General features: G+C 36.4%; 1 protein-coding gene across 1 annotated transcript in view; it reads left to right on the forward strand.

Annotated features, from left to right (window-relative positions):
* Mtbp (MDM2 binding protein) overlaps window positions 1-17,135 on the forward strand; it is a 60,239-nt gene that overhangs the window by 21,089 nt on the left and 22,015 nt on the right. Inside the window, exons 11-13 of the mRNA XM_069991836.1 lie at window positions 4,119-4,236; window positions 14,609-14,782; window positions 16,393-16,497. Coding sequence (XP_069847937.1) covers window positions 4,119-4,236; window positions 14,609-14,782; window positions 16,393-16,497 — 397 coding nt within the window. The remainder of the gene's footprint in view (window positions 1-4,118; window positions 4,237-14,608; window positions 14,783-16,392; window positions 16,498-17,135) is intronic.

Raw genomic sequence — 17,135 nt, forward strand, 5'->3', positions numbered from 1 at the left:
TGCTTTGAATGCCTTGTAGTCTTCAGTTGTAAATCCAACTGTAAATCCAGTCCCAGCTTTTTTTTTTTTTTTTTAATTGTGAGAATACCGTACAGAGGCGTTACAAGTACATGGGCAAGATAATGAGTACATTTTTATCAAGCATTGTTGCCTCCTCGTTTCCCCTTCCCAGGCTTTTCTTGAGTGGGAGGTCTCTTATTGCTGTTTCTATTTCGATGTTTGATATGGGTCTGTTAAGTTGGTTTAAATCATCTTGGTTTAGTTTCGGCATGTTGATATTTGCTAGAAAATTGTCCATTTCTTCCAGATTCTCAAACTTATTAGCATAAAGGTTTGAGAAGTATTCCCTTATAATGGTCTGAATCTTGGTTGTTTCTGTGGTGATGATTCCATTTTCATGTCTGAGTTTGTTTATTTGGGTGTGTTCTCTTTTTTTCTGATAAGATTTGCTAAGGGTCTGTCAATTTTGTTAATTTTTTTGAAGAACCGACTCTTTGTTGTGTTGATTTTTTTCTATGTTTTTTTAAAATTCTAATTCATTTAATTCTGATTTAATTATTTGTTTCTGTCTACTGGATTGGGGTTTATCTTGTTGCTCTTTTCAAGGAACTTCAGGTGTCTCATTCAATTGTTGGTTTCAGAGCTCTCCAATTTGTTGATATAGGAACTCAGAGCTATAAACTTGCCTCTGAATACTGCTTTTGCTGTGTCCCAGTGGAGCTGGTAATTTGTGTGTTCATTTTTGTTGAATATCATGAACATTTGAATTTCCTTTCTAATCTCTTCTGTGACCCATTGGTGGTTCAACATTGGTGTTGTTTAGCCTCCACGTGTTACAGGACTTTCTTTAGTTGATTTTGATGTTGAGTTCTAATTTTATTCCCTTGTGGTCTGAAAGAATGCAGGGTATAATTTCAATGTTTCTGAAATTGGACAAACTTGCTTTGTGACCTAAAATGTGGTCTATTTTGGAGAATGTTCCATGTGCTGCTGAGAAGAATGTGTATTCTGATTCTGTTGGGTGAAACAATTTCTTTGTTTTAAAATGGATTGATTTATGAGATGTTCATTTTTTGCTTCTTTGACATGATTATAAAATGTTAGAATGTATAATTTAGCTTATAAACTTATAAGTAAATACATTGGGTGGTATGCAAGTGTATACAAATGTATTAATTGAAATATAGTAGATGTAGATGTAAGGAAATTCTTAAATAGTGTAATTCCTTAGAAAAGCAAAATCAAAGTTTGTCAAAATAAAACACCAGGAAGCACGTACTCAAAAACGGTGGGATGGCAGTCAAGGGAAAGGCATGAACAAATAAAGAGGAGAAGTGGAACATTTTCTAACTTAGATAAAAATATGTAGATCTGAAGTACTTTATTTTTCTTTTACGTTTGAATATTTTTTGTCTCTTACATTTTTGAAAAAAAACTAGATGTTACATGATATTCCTTGTAAGAATATGTTGGTTTAAGCTGGATGCTGGTGGCTCATGCCTGAAATCCTAGCTACTCAGGAGGCTGAGATCAGGTTCAAATCTAGCCTGGGAAGAAAAGTCTGTGAGATTCTTGCCTCCAATGAAAAACTACTCAAGCCAAAAGCAGTGCTGTGGCTCAAGTGGAAGAGCACTAGCCTTAGCACAAAGAGGTCAGGGACAGTACCTAGGCCCTGAGTTCAAGCCCCAGGACTGGCAAAAAAAACCCAAAAAGAATATCTTGGTTTCATATCCTTGGCATATCTACTATGTGCCAGATACTTAATGAGATATTATTGGAGTCAGTGAGGCAGACAAGCCCTTCCTCAGAGCTTACACAATACTTAACAGTCATTTCTGTGGTCATTAGTGAATATATGAGCTTTAAAATAATTTTTTAAAAAAGCATACATCCAAACTGGGAGCTCTTTGCTCACTCCTGTCATTGTAAATATTCACAAGACTGGAGAATTGTAGTTCAAAGCCAGGCTGGGCAGAAAAAAATCCAAGAAACTCCATCATCAAAATAACCAGGAAAAAAACCTTGCCAGAAAGCATGGATCAAATGGTAGAGTTCCAGCCTACCCAGTAAGCTGAGCAAGTGAGAAACCCTGAATTTAAACTGATACTGTGTGTGTGTGGGGGCAGGGGGGGGGAAGTATTCCTTCATCTGTCTTCTATCTCATTAGTTTTCATTATGTGTACATAAGCATATACATATATGTACAGACATAAGCTTCATTGAATAAAGCTTATTTTCTTAGATTAGGGAAAGACAATACAAGATTGTTAGGGAGGCTAATGTCTTTAAAACAGTTTTTTTTTTATTGTTGTTATAAAGGTGATGTATAGAGGAGTTACAGTTACATAAGTCAAGTAGAGCACATTTCTTTTTGGACCATCTTATGCTTTTCCTTGCGCTCTCCCAGTTTTTCCCTTCCATCCCTACCCATAAGTTGTATCGTTCATTTTCAGCATAGTGTCCAGTGAGTATCATTGGTGCTTTTGTTCACCCTTTGTCCCTCCATTTCTGTGCCTCTTCTTGCATTCCCAAAGACATATAAATGAATAAACTGAACAAAATAGTATCCATTACTTATAGCTAGGAAATTTTTTTTGGGGGGGAGGGTTGGTCCTGGCTCTTGAACTCTAGCTTAGGTGCTATCCCTGTGCTCTTCAGCTCAAGTGCACTTGAGCCACAGCGCCACTTCCTAGCTTTCTAGTGGTTTATTTGAGATAAGAGTCTCACAGACTTTCCTGCCTGGGCTGGCTTTGAACTGCGATCCTCAGATCTCAGCCTCCTGAGTAGCTAGGATTACAGGTGTGAGCCACCGGCACCTGGCTAGGAAATATTTTTTTCAGAGAGAGAATTTTGCAAAGCTGTAAACATGATTTTCATAGTGTCTACTTGATAAGGAGAATCTATTGAAATGATGGAAGTTTGGAAGCTCAGGTTTGAAATGCTGTTTGGTCTTTAAATTCTGGAGATAGATGACAGCTTAAATGGATTACCTTCATGTCTCCAAGGTTATCTCATGATGAGTGTGTGGGTGAGAACAAGTTATCCCTAGCAAAGTTTGTTATGAATGTAGTAAAAACAACCAACATGTTGATTTTGTAGGGAATTAAAGCTTGTGAGATCTAGAAATACTGTATCTTCATCTTTGTAGCAAATATTTAATCAGAATTAAGCTGGCTAAAAAATGTGACCAATTCATCACCTTGTGGGTAGTGATACATTTATATCAGGTTCTAAGTAATTCACTGAACAGTATTTCATAGCCCATGAGTAATGAGAAAGCTGTACCAGGAACCTGAGGTGGCATATTCCTGTTATAATTATCAGCCTCTAGGACCAGAGTCTTGTTATGTATTTTGAACTACAAAACCTTATTTACATAAGAACTGGAATTTAATGTTTAAAGAATTAGATGGTGTGGGCACCAGTGGCTCACGCCTGTAATCCTAGCTACCTAGGAGACTGAGATCTGAGAGAATCAGGGTTCAAACTCAGCCTAGGAAGGAAAGTCTGTGGTGACTCCTACTTCCACTTAACCAGGAAAAAAATAATCCACAAGTAGAGCTCTGTCTCACGTAGCAGATTGCCATCCTTGATCAAAAAATGCCCAGGTCCTGATTTCATTCCCCAAGATTAGCCAGCAAAACCCCCCTAACAAAAAAGAATTAGACATGTCTTTTAAATTTAATCACTTTTCAATTGTTAAATAATTTATTTTATTTGCCAGTTGTGGGTCTGGAACTCTGGGCCTGGGCGCTGTCCCTCAGCTTTTGAGCTCTTCAGTTCAAGACGAGTGCTCTACCACATGAGCTGCAGTGCCACTTCCAGTTTTCTGGTGGTTTATTGGAGATAAGAGTCTCACGGACTTTTCTGCCCGGGCTGGCTTTGAACCACGATCCTCAGATCTTAGCCTTTTGAGTAGCTAGGATCACAGGTGTAAGCCAGCTCCCAGCAGGAATTAACTTTTTTGTTTTTACAGATTTTAGTTTTTACAGTAGGGTTGTTGAGAGAATATTATTCAGTGCTAGTTGAATACCAGAAATTTGAGTGGAATGTTGTCATATGATACTTTATGCAACTAACTTTCAGTCTTTAATCAATAAAAATATCTGCTTTTCTAGGTTGGTGCTCTTTTTGTATTGCCATGTACTGTTAGTAACATACTTGTCCCACCTCCCAACCAGCTCAATTCAAGGAAATGGAAGGAATATATAGCAAAAAAGCCTAAGACAATTGGTGGTAAGTTGTTGATCTTAACATTGTCTTATAATGCAACACAACTGTTGTATTGTATCTCAGATTTGAAATTAATATTTTAATTGTATCTACCTATGTTCTTTATGAGAAAACAGTATTTAATGATATCTAATCATGTTCATTAAAAATTTGTAAGGGCATAGTTTTGATTAATTAGAGGCTAGTTGAATTAGACATTGGTTTCTTAACACATCTCAGGAACCTGTAATGTCAAAATAAAGGGATACATTTATTATCTGACGTACTGGAAAATGAACTGTGGCTGCAGTTTCATAAAAGAATGAAAACTTAGGAGCTTAACTGCATGCTACCCATTGTCCTATGCACTTCAGAAATACTGATTCATTTTATTTTTATTTTTGCTCCCATTCTATCGATGAGGAAACGTGTTTGAAGAGTTAAAGAGCTATTCATTGACAACCTAGAGTAATCCTGGCTCTGCTATGTAATAGTTCTGTATGTGTTCTTAGGATTTGAACCCGGGCTTTACTATATACTGTGTTCAAGATATGACCATATATAAATTCTGTTATAAAGTTCGAGGTTATTTAAGTGGGGATCATAGTATTTTGTTACATAATTGTGAATAAAAAGGTTAAAGTTACTTCCCTAAATTCATAGGGTAGCTAAGGTGTATTTGTTGCAATGTTGTGAGCCTATAGGTATTGTGATAAGACTGAGAACTGCAGTTGAAACACTTGTATCAAGACTGCTTGGGAGGAAATCTGTACAAATACTTGACTATGATCTAGTATTCTATGTATATGATTTTAAAATAAGTGTCTTTTTGCTGGGCACCGTGATTCAGTCCTGTAATCCCTGCAATTTAGGAGCAGAGTGGGGTGGATTATGGTTTGATGCCAGCCTGCAAAAAAAAAATAATAATAATAATTGTGAGACTCAGCAAACAAGGCAGATGTGGTAGTTGACTTCTGGAATCTTAACTATATGGGAGACATAATTTGGAGGATCAGTGTTCAGTGCTGTTCTGGACAAAACACAAGACCCTCACCGAAAGAAAAAAAAAAGAGGACTTGAGAGTACAGCAAGTATAAGGCTTTGTTGAAATGCCAGTGCCACAAAACAAAAAGAGCGAGGATGGGTCATTTATGTAGTACAATAGGTAAGATGTGGGTTTCTTTTTTGTTTGCTTGTTTATTTACTGTTGTTTTATTATCTTTAAGTAGTTGTACAAAGGAGGCGTCATTTAACAAAGCAGTTTGTGAACACAGTATCCCTTGATCAATGTCCCTCTTTTCAACATTCTCACCCAAGATGCTGGCTTCTAATTTAGCAAATGTTGAATTTGAGATCTTGGTAAAATGTCATTGTTGAAATTCTATCTGGAGTTTGAAATGTAAGTCTAGGTCTCTAGAAAACAGTCCAGAGTAAGAATTTAGATTCTGGGTTTATCAGCACCTTTGTTGATATCAAACATAGCAAGATTAAAAAGCAGTATACTTTATTTGCCCATAGTTCTGCAGTTTGAGTTGATCTCTGCTGGTTGGATCTTTTAGCCAGTCACTGGTCATCAGGAATGTGTATCAGACACTGGGGTCAGCTGGGATGCAGAAATGGCTGGCTTTCATCTTCCTGTGGTTTAGGAGCCCCTTTCTTGTCACATGGTCCCTTCATTTGCTCTCCATAGACATTTTTACATGACACCTCAGGACATGTACCAACATTGAAACAGTCAAGACTTTTTAAGGTATAGTCCCTGAACTGGCTCTGTGTCACTTGTGCTACATTCTGTTATTTACCAGTAATCCCAAGACTAGCCCTCATTCACAGAATAGGTGGCTATACAAGTTCTGAATACCAAGAAGCCATCAATGGGAAGGCTCACCATTAGGAATGGCTAACTAGAAACAACAACACAAATACGATATAGCTAGAATGGAAAGCCAAGGATAGAATCTTTAGAAATGCCTGGGTGCTGGTGGTTCAAGACTGTACTCCTGAATAACTCAGGGGGCTGAGATCTGAGGACTGAAGTTCAAAGACAGCCCTGGCAGAAAACTTCATGAGACTGGAAGTAAGAGGTATGCCTCAAGTGGTAATGTTTCAGCTGTTTGTGAAAACGCCAAGCCAGACTGCAGAGCCCCAGAACCAGCACAAAGCCAAAACAAAACAAGATATAACCTGTATTTCAGTTACATTGAAGGAAAAGTTAGGAGGGATTTAATATATGATTTCTGAAAGATCCTGCCATGTTGTAATGATCACGTGGCATCAGAGTGCCATGTATTTCATTATATGGGATGGAGTGCAGAATGTGAGAAAGATAGTCGCACTGGGTCATTACATGTAAGAAGGTTGGCTAGTGGTGCTTTTCTTTGTGAAATTGCTAATCAAGTGAAGAACACCCTTTAGAATATAATTGAAGTCTGTATAACAGATAGTGTGAAGGTAAAGAAAAGGGCAGTCCAGAGTTCATTACCTAATGGAGTAAAAGCTCCAGGAAAGCTTCCTAGAGGAAGGGTCATTACTAATACTGCTCACTGTTCTGTGCTAGTATATACATCAGTGCAGCATTGGTACTTCTTAGCCACTTATGAGGAATAAATATATATCTGGTAACTTTAGAAGATGCTAACACAAAATCAGCAAGAGACATACGAGTGGCAATATAGTCAGTTTTACTTTACATTAGACAAAATTATGGGATAATATTTGTTTCTTCTCACTGTGTATGTCTAAGACTGAAATTATGGACTAAATATTAGCATCTGCTAAATAATTGAGGATATCCTGGATAAGCCCATCTGTTTGTTTATTTTTCTTCTTGTAACTTTCTACAACTTCATATGGGTTTTATGTTTAAAGTACTAATTTTAGTTGATTTAGAATTTACTCTTGGGTGTTTCTTCATGATTTTTATTACAACTAAGAAACTATCTTGTAGCTTGATTTCATTTTTTAAAAAAATTATGGCCACTTGAAAATTTAGGGGTTTAATAGTGGTAGCTTCTGAATAATAATAAGACACAAATCACAAGATAATATTTGAAGCCAGATTGTTGATTACTGATTAGGTGGGATCATTAATGCCTGATTGAACTATTCTTTCACAGTATTTTTTTCTTTTCATTTTAAGAGTAGTTACAATACCAAATTGGATAGTTTATTAAGTTCTCCTCTACCTATAACCCTCTCTGAAGGGGAAATCTGGTACTTATGCCATTGATAGTACGGAAGGAGTTTTCCTTTTGTAAAAATGAGAGAAGTCAAGTTTTACTTTGTGTAACAGCATCCAGAAATGCATCCAGAAAGCCTCACATCCCTGCTCTTGTGCATAGCTAATGATAGCTTTTCTCCTCATGCCAGATAGCAACTCACACTCCAGCCCCCCCAATCGTCATTGTGTTTCTCCATAACCTAGTGAATTATGCCCAATTTTTCTTCATGGTTACTCTACATGTTCCAGAGTCCCCAAACTAAACCTAGTCCTGTTTGCTAAAACTTCTTCCCAATATTGTTGTTTTGTGTCTTATTGTTTTGTGATTGCATTCATTCATTCATTCATCCTATTTCTCAGTCACTCACTCATTCAGTTTCTCATTCACTTTGGTTTTTATTTACTCATTCAGTTCCTCATTCCCTTGTGTGTTGGAATATGGAATAGATATTGGGAACCAGGTGCATGCAGTATGATAATGTGGGGGTTAGTGCTTCTTGGACATAGACTTTACATTCCTCCCTTTAAATTTATACTGTAACATAAAAAGTAGATACCAAGAAGTAACTATAAATCATTTATCATTGGATGTAGTCACAACTGGCTATATGAACCATCCTTAAGACACTGCATATAAATAGCACAATGTGCTAAGTGTTATGGTATGATTTGTGGTTAAATCAACAACTCACTGTGTTAAGACCCAGTACTTAAATATATTTTTATATGTATTATTCATTTTTTAACAGATAATGTTCCCTCCCGCCCCAGTTTGTGGGCCTTGAACCTTGAGCCTGGCGCTGTCCCTGTACTCTTCAGCTCAAGGCGAGCGCTCTACCACTTGAGCCACAACGCCACTTCTGGTTTTCTAGGGGTTTATTGGAAATAAGCGTCTCACAGGCTTTCCTGCCCAAGCTGGCTTTGAACGTGATCCTCCAATGTCAGCCTCCTGAGTAGCTAGGATTACAGGTGTGATCCACTGGTGCCCAGCCTTAACAGATAATTTTTATTGAGAACCCCTAATATGCTGGCTACTGTTTTATATGCTGACCATCAACAGAAAACAATACAAAAATAAATTCCTTGCCCTCACAGAACTTACATTGTAGTGGAGAATTTAATTTTTCCCTCCAAATAGACAATAGCTAAGCCATTCATGTATTCTTGCCCTTTGCTACGTTATTTTCTTATTCAAGATCTATTTTGTGATCTATAAGATCCAAACAGACGCTTCTTTTTTTCATTTTTTAATATTTTTATTGTAAAGATACTGTACAAAGGGGTTACAGTTACATGAGTAACGTAACGAGTACATTTCCTATCAAGCATTGTTACCCCTCTGTTTTCCCCTACCATCCCTTCCCTCCTCCCTTCCCCAACTCCCCGCCCCCCCTCAAACTGTGAAGTTCGTTTTCAACATAGTGTCTTGTACATCTCATTGTTACAGTGGGTCAACTTGTATCCTTATTTCATCATTTTGTTATTTCCCTTCCCCTCCCCAAATTAGAAAAATGTGTATATGATATGCAGGACATCGGAATCAAATACAGTGAAAATGGGTTATACCATGGGGAAGAACATACAGAAGAAGCAAAAAAAAATCACACAATACATTTTAAGTACATAGTTTTGTACATATGACCATATAAGATGATGCTAAGTGAAATGAACCCCAAGATAGGGGTTCAAACAGACTCAAAGCTCCTGTCTGTGCTCCTATGTGATCTTCTTAGTCCTTAATGTTATCATGAGGGGGCCTAGTTTTCATAGAGTTATTATGTGAAATTAGATAGTACACCAGCAGCAGCAGCAGCAGCATAAGTTTGCATCCTAGGTAAATATTACCAGCCAATATTGAAAACCTACTATGTGCCATATACTTTGCGTTCGTTGTCTTTGAGTCTCAAAATAATACTGAAAGCACATTAAAACAATCTTTTTATTGCAAGCAACAAAACTTAATAACAGAGAAATCAAGGAACAAATGTCACCGGACAGAATCAGACCCTTCATTCAGTTCTGAATGCATCTAAAGGCTACGTATATCACTTTTGTTACATTATGTTTCTGTTGAGAAGAATTGTTAAAACCTGGTCTTTTCCACTTTGTGCTTTGACGTTTATGGAAGTCATTTATTCTAAGCAGCGAAATAATAGTGTCTGATAATTTTGTAATTCTAGAGCTCTGATAATTTTACAACCCTGGATTCGTGTTGCCATGGTTATGCAAACACATTACTTTGAAAGGGAAAATTTAAAGACACTCTTGAAGAAAAATTATGTTTTATTATCGTTTTCTGACAGAGAAATCTAATTGAAGAGGGACTAGACTAATAAAGACTGACTTGGTGTTTTGAAATGATGAAGCTGGTCCTTCTTAATACTCAAATCAGCATGATGAATTTGTTTTACAACCCTGAGCTAAAATGGATAAGGTTAATATGACACCACGTAACTGACTTATAAATAATTTCTATCTTAAGAAACTAAGCATTTTGAAACTAAGATTTTGAAAATAATTTTAGTGGCAGAGACCAACTACCCTTTTAGTTAGGAGGGCTGTGCTAAGTTATGGAATGAATCAGTAAGTTTAGAAGTCAGAAATAATTTACAGTATGTTATCTGCAACAATAAAATTAAGTTACAAGTCAACCACAAAAATCTGAGAAATTCCCCAAATATTTAGAAATTTACACATTCCTAAATAAGGTTAAGGGGGAAAAAAACAAAAGGAAGTTAGAAAATAGTTTTTTTTTCTTTAAATTTTTTTTATTTTATTGTAAAAATGATGTACAAAGAGGTTACAGTTACCTAGGTAGTGAATACATTTTTTTTAGAGCAGTGTTACCTCCCCCGTCATTTTCTCCTGCTTTCCTTCCCCACCCCCCTTCTCTTCCCTAAGTTGAAAAGTTCATTTCCAATATAGTGTCTAGTGAGTATCACTGTTGCATTAGTTCACCTTTTGTCCCACCATTTCTGTGATTCACCTTTCCTTCCCCAAATCAGATAAATGCATAAATAAGAAATCAGAAATCAGGAACAGCGACCACAGAGAATAATCCAGGGGAGTGGGGAGACAAAAGAAATAACTGCAAACAGTAAACTAAAAAAAAAAAGAAAATGGAAAATAAGAAGACCTTCATGTTTCCATATCATGGAGTTCATTTCAGAAAATAGTTTTACTTGAATGAAACTAAAAACAAAATATATCAAACTTATGGAAAACAAAGCAATATTAGAAGATTTTAAATGTTTATTATTGGATGGAGGAATGATCAGAAATTAATAATCTAAGCATCAACCTCAAGAATCCCTGTTCCAAATGAACATAAGAACAAAAATAGGCCAAAGAGCAAACAATAAAATATTGTGACGTGTATCCCCCAAAATAGTGCAAATAACTATATGCTAAAAACCACAAACATGGCTGAAAGTAGAGAAGATAAACAATTAGAGAGGTACACCTGTGTATAGATTAAATACCAGTATTTTTATTAATAAGCATAATGATGTGTATATAACACATAATATTTATGTTTAACAATTATAGATTATATAGTTAAATGTATTTAGATATTTTCATAAAAGCGCAAATGAATTTTATATCCAAACTTAAGAACTAAAACTAATTTTTGGGGGCAGTAATGGGGTTTGCGCCTAGGACCTTATACTTTCTAGGCAGGTGCTCTATCAGTAGTGCCATGTATCCAATCCCTAAAACTGATATATACCAAAAGCACAGTATAAAATAGCAACAAAATCAATAAATTTGAATCTATCAAAATTAAAATGTCTATTTTTTGAAAAACATTTAAGAAAATAAAACACAAACTCCTCATTAAGAGAAATCGTTTAGTCAGATGCTTGACAATGGATAGATACATAAAAGAATTCTTTCAATTTGAATAAGACAGCTCAATTAATAAGTGGGTAAGACTTGAATAGAGATTTCATCAAAAAAAGATATGTGAATGGCTAATAAAGCCTATGAAAAGACGTTCAACAAGATTAGTCTTTTGGGAAATACAAATCACACCAGAATGTGATCCTATAATACATGCTAGAATGGCTATCATTAAAAACAATGACTACAAAATGTTGATGAGAATATAGAGAAATTGAAGCTCTTGCTCATAGTTAGGGACAGAACAGCTCCTATGGAAGACATTTTGGCAATTAAACTTAACACATAATGCTGTACCCCCATGTTTTCATGCCTGGGTATCTGCCGAGGAAACAGGAGAACATAAGATCACACCAACATATTGAGCAGATGTTTCTGAAAGCATCTTGCATAGTAACTAAGAATTGGATGCCAAACATCCATGTGAATCAATAAAACTTGTTTTTCCCATGTGATGCTCAGTTATAACTGGGGAGCGTGGGGAGGAATCTTTGAGGTATACCTGAAAGCGTTGTGCCAAGTTTGTAGTTAAAGCCAGATAAAATTATCTAGTTCCTAACATTTATAGAATATATAAGTGGCAAGAAGAGACAGCACACAGATGCGTGGTTTTCTGAGATCACAGGCCAGAAGGGAGAAGGGCTGCAGGGATGGAAGTTTTCCCCAGCTAGATGATAGTGATGAGTGGTGAGTTGTATACATTTCCAACTTGTAAAAGTTTAATATACATATGTGCATGCATACTCAAAAATCATACCTCATTAAGGCTTCTTTGTTCTCTTTTGATTTCCATCTTTTTGTGTGTTTTTATAAACTTACGATAGATTTCCTGAAATTTATCTTCCAGTCATAAGATTGGTATTTCCTTATATTCCTGCTTCATTAACTTTACTTCCTGTGAGCTCTTTATTTTTAAGATACTTTATTGACACATGATTAGTATTATAATAAGCCATACAAATTTAATGCGTACAGCTTGATGAGTTTGGAGATAAGTGTGTATGTATCATGGAACTACTATAATCTGTAGCGTGAACATAGCCATCACCTACAAAAGTTTCTTCTTGTGCTCTTGATTTGTTATCTAGTACAGCTGCATTCATGGAAGCAGTGAGTAGGTTGGTAGCTGATGGGCTGCAGGGAGAGGACAGTGGAAGGTCCTGTTCAGAGGGTACAGTGTCTGTGAGGCAAGATGAATAACTCCTGGATTTCTACTGTACTGTGTAGCGTAGGCTACTAATACTAAGTAAGTGTTCTTATCATGAGTTCTGGTCATTTCCTATTCTAGAATATCTAGCTGGGTGGCTCATGCCTGTAATTCTAGCTACTCAGGAGGCTGAGATTTGAGGATCACAGTTTGAAGCTAGCCCAGGCAAGAAAGTTCGTGGGACTGTTGTCTTCAGTTAATCAGTAAAAAAGAAGCTGCAAGTGGAGCTGTGGCTTAAATGGTAAGGTGTTAGCCTTGAGGGGGAAAAAAAGAACCACACCAACAAAGTGAGACAGCACCAACTCCTTGAGTTCAAAAAAAAGGAAGAAAAGAAAAAAAGCAATATCTGTTTCATTATTACTACCTTCAACATTTAAGGTTTGTGCTTGCTATATTCTCTTCGTTTCCTTATGTATTGTTCTGTTTGTTTATTTTGGCATCTGGTTTTCACACTGGAGACTTTGCTTGAGGGCTTATTCACATTTAATAGAGAGAAGCCTAAAGATGAGTGAAAAATACAGGAACATGGGTAAAGCTTATGAATTGTGGTCTTTATTTTAGGCTGATCTCATTAGGATATTTTATTGGGTGACACCCTCCCCCACGTTGAACTTTATTTAGTCTTTCCTCCAGGACTGCCCATGTTTTCAAAAGACGGGGCCATTCAGCTAACTGGCTTCCAACATTTTAAAAATTACATAGAGGAAGAAGGATGTTGGCATTAATATTACCATATAAGCATTTTTACCATATAAGATTCGCTGATTAGTTGAGAACTCTAACTCTCAACTATTGTTTTGTGTCTGAAGTCAGAGACTCCTTTTGACTCTCTTCAGAGAATAAACCTATAATCTGTGCTAACGAAAATTATTTGCTTAAATAAAATATAAGGAGCTCTATTTATTTCTGAAGTAGGCTTTCAGTCAATCCTCACATTGTAATTTCATTTCGATTGCCACGCTCTCTGGAGCATGTCCCAGAGCCTCTGGGGGACATTTGTATATCTTGGTTGCTTCTAGGTTTGCTCTGTTATTTTTCTCAGCCTCTTTAGCAAGGGAGAGATCAAATATCTTACAGTTGTTCAGGTGCTTTCTTACTTTCAAACTTAATTATAGTTGTCTTTTCTCTCAGATAATAGATTTTTCAGAATCTCGTTATCTGTTTAGTGGGATTTCAGAAGATAGTGAAAATGGATGTCTATGCTCAGTTCACTATTATCAAGCAAAAAGGAGTTTACTTGTATTTTCACAGCTTTTCTTCAACCTTCACTGTAACTTTCACTTGATTTGTTTTTAAAATATATTGGAAGCTGTCTTCACTGACCTTCACACAACTGACATGGCAGATTAATGGATGCTGTGTGTTCACTCTGTAAAATACATTTTGAATGACCATTGCAAGAAAGAAAAAGCTACTTTTTAGTACAACCTTCAGAATCCATGGGAGAGGCTGTTTCAGGACCCCCCACAACTACAAATCAGAAGATACTCAAATCTTTTATATACTATGACCTAGTATTTGCATGTGACCTATAATACTCTCTGATATATTTTAAATCATCTCTACATTAATTATAGTATTGAATGTAATTTAAAACTGCATAAATAGCTGTTAACTTCTATTATTTATGAAATAATGACAAAAAAGGAAACTATTGTCATGTTAAAATAAAGATGCAGTTTTTATTTCCTGACATTTTAGATCTGTGGTTGTTTAATCCAGGGACACAGAACTTGAGATGAGGGTTGGTTCTTTTTCTGTACACTATCACCACTTGAGTTGTGAGAGTTTACAGGAGTCAGACCTTTCTATTTTAAAAAGTAGAAGCTGGAAATAAAGGATACATTAGGGGTATGCTGTATAAGAAAGATTATGGAATTCAGGTGAGTTGTTTAATTTAAAACATTTGAGTATCATGTTTATGATTGAACAGCCACCTGCCCAGCTGTCTTGAGGATTGCCTGTTTTTGGAGTATCATAGAGACTTGATTATATTTCCTGGGGTGGAGCAGTTGCCATGCTGGACTGCACTGCCCTTCCACATACTAACAAAACCCTTTCTCCAGTTCCAGATGTTGAAGTGAAAGGAGAGCATTCTAGCTATTATCTCTTGTTACAAGGTAATGGCAGTGGGAAATGCAAAGCCACATTGATTCACTCAGCCAACCAGATCAATGGCTCATTTGCACTCAACTTGATTCATGGAAGGATGAAAACAAAGACTGAAGAAGCCAATTCATGTAAGTTTTAACTGAGGTAGGAAAAATTTCCTATGTGTGTTTGTGTCTTTTGATTTCTGAGGTTTTAAGGAGAAGACATACTAGTTATTTAATGAACTTATTTCCCAAAACTTTTGTAATTAACCTTTTATTTAAAACATAGTATAACCTATTTAAAGCTCAAGAGAACTGACTCTTTTTATGTTATACACAGTCAAGTTTAGTAGATCTGCTTTCACTTCCCAACGGAAAGTTTTGAATATTCTCTGCTTTAACCATATATGATTTTTCTATACTTTATTTTCATTGATTTACTTTGAGCCTTCTTCTGTCTTACCCCCTTTCTCTTTTTTTTCCCCCCTGTGTCTACACTATGATATATTCCTGCATGAAACACCACCCAAATTTAACAGGAAGTAACTTGTTAGCATTTATCTCTCCTGGCTGTCTTTGCCAGAGTTGGGTCTGCTAGATGTTTCTCTTTTGAGTTCCCATATACAGTTGTTCCATATAGCTGGGTTTGCAGTCATTGGAAAATTCCAAAGGGCTTAGTGTCCAGGATAGCTGCTGCTTCTATCTTATTTAGTGCTTCAACTGCCTTGGCTGGAGCAGATGAGCTGATTTTTCTCTCCTTTTCCCCAAGGTCTGCTTGGCTGTCCTTACAAGACTAGTCTCAGGGTAGTCTGACTTCCCTTAGAATGATTGTTCTAAGAGTTTACGGTACTTGGTGTGACTTGCCTAGAAGTCATGTAATATCACTTTTGCTGTACCTTATTGATTACACAGTGTGAAATGTTTTGGTTAATTACCATTCTCTAGGGAAGACTCCCACAGCATGGAGAATGACAAAGATTAACACCCTGTCAGCACCAGGACTGGAGTACAAATACTTCTGTTTGCTATATACTGTGCCACCCTTTACATTCATCATACACTGTTTACTCCTTTGTCTAAGTCCACACTTTCCACAGCAGGTTATTTGAAGTAGACATATTCCTCAGCAAAGGGACACAACAGCTCAGATCCATCAAGGTTTGAGAAGGCTGTGCAAGGCGAGAGTGACCTCATGCACCCGTAGTGTACCACAGCTGAGGGACCTGGAAGGTTGCATGTGTGGGTTACACACATCTGCAGGCCATATGATTCACTGGTAAAGCTTTTGAGGACATCCCATTGGAAAAAAAGGAATAAAGCCTCCCTGTCATGGCCACATCTAATCTTAAGATAGTATGCTCTAGTATATTCTATAGTTACCTGCATATTGTAGATAGAAGAAATAGGCCAGAGTCAATCTTCTAAGTCTGTTACAATCTTGTTTAGGTCAAGCCTGGATTCACTGTACAAGAGACTACCCAAGGGGAAATATGCGGTCCTGTGGTTCATTGTGGGGATTTCTTGTCTTTCGAAACCAGATCCACACTGCATGTTTTCTGAAGTCTCCAGTGCTCGCAATCCCTAAAAGGTTAAGAAAATGGCCAAAGCTTAAAATGCAAAACAATCTGGTGTTTTTATTCCTCCCCACATAGTTATTACTTTGAAATATATAAAATCAAGAATTTTAAACCATCCTGTCATAATTGAATGTTGTTAATGAAGAGTTATCTTTAATGTTGACCTTTTCTGTTTCCTAGGTTTTCCTTTTAACTTGCCCCTTCCATGCTTTTCTGGAGAGCACATTTTACAGAGAGAGAAACAGTTAGCTCATGTTCAAGTTATGGCTTTGAAAGAATGCCTGAGTAAGTAACACTTGTACATTTCCTTCTGCCGGGTGAATGCTGATTTGATTAAACAGAAGCTGATCTTTATTTGAGCACTTGTTCTTGTACATGTTCCCCAGTAGGTCTAACATACCTTTTTATAGAACTACTGTTGATACAGAGATGTTGAAGAGTCGAAAAGTCCTTCAGCTTTATTTCCACTGGGTTCAGACAATTTCTTTATATATTGCTGAATACATTTAACAAATCATTTATATTTCAAAATATGTTTAACTATACTAGAAATGATACATGTTATTATTCTACTTAACGTATATAACCTTTACACATTTTTGGTAGCAGGAAGGTAAAGACTGTAAACATTTGAAAATGTAAATCTAGAGAAAGATTCTAACTTGAGCATTGATTCTTGACCAGTCATAACTATCAATAATAGCTTAACATACTCATGACATTGGCATTATGAATTGTCTTTAATTTGAACATTTATCTTTAATTTGAACATTTATTTAAGTGAGTCTAAACTGAAACACTTTCAGTGGGTTTCATTTTGTTTTCATGCTTGCATATGATATTCTTCAACCATATGCCCCATCAGCCTCATTCCTTTCTCCTCTCCTTTTGGTCCTCTCCCAAACATTCCCTCTTTTACTTCA

Source organism: Dipodomys merriami, unplaced genomic scaffold (assembly GCF_024711535.1).
Source record: "Dipodomys merriami isolate MVZ:Mamm:240054 unplaced genomic scaffold, mDipMer1.0.p SCAF_4, whole genome shotgun sequence".
NCBI lineage: Eukaryota > Metazoa > Chordata > Mammalia > Rodentia > Heteromyidae > Dipodomys > Dipodomys merriami.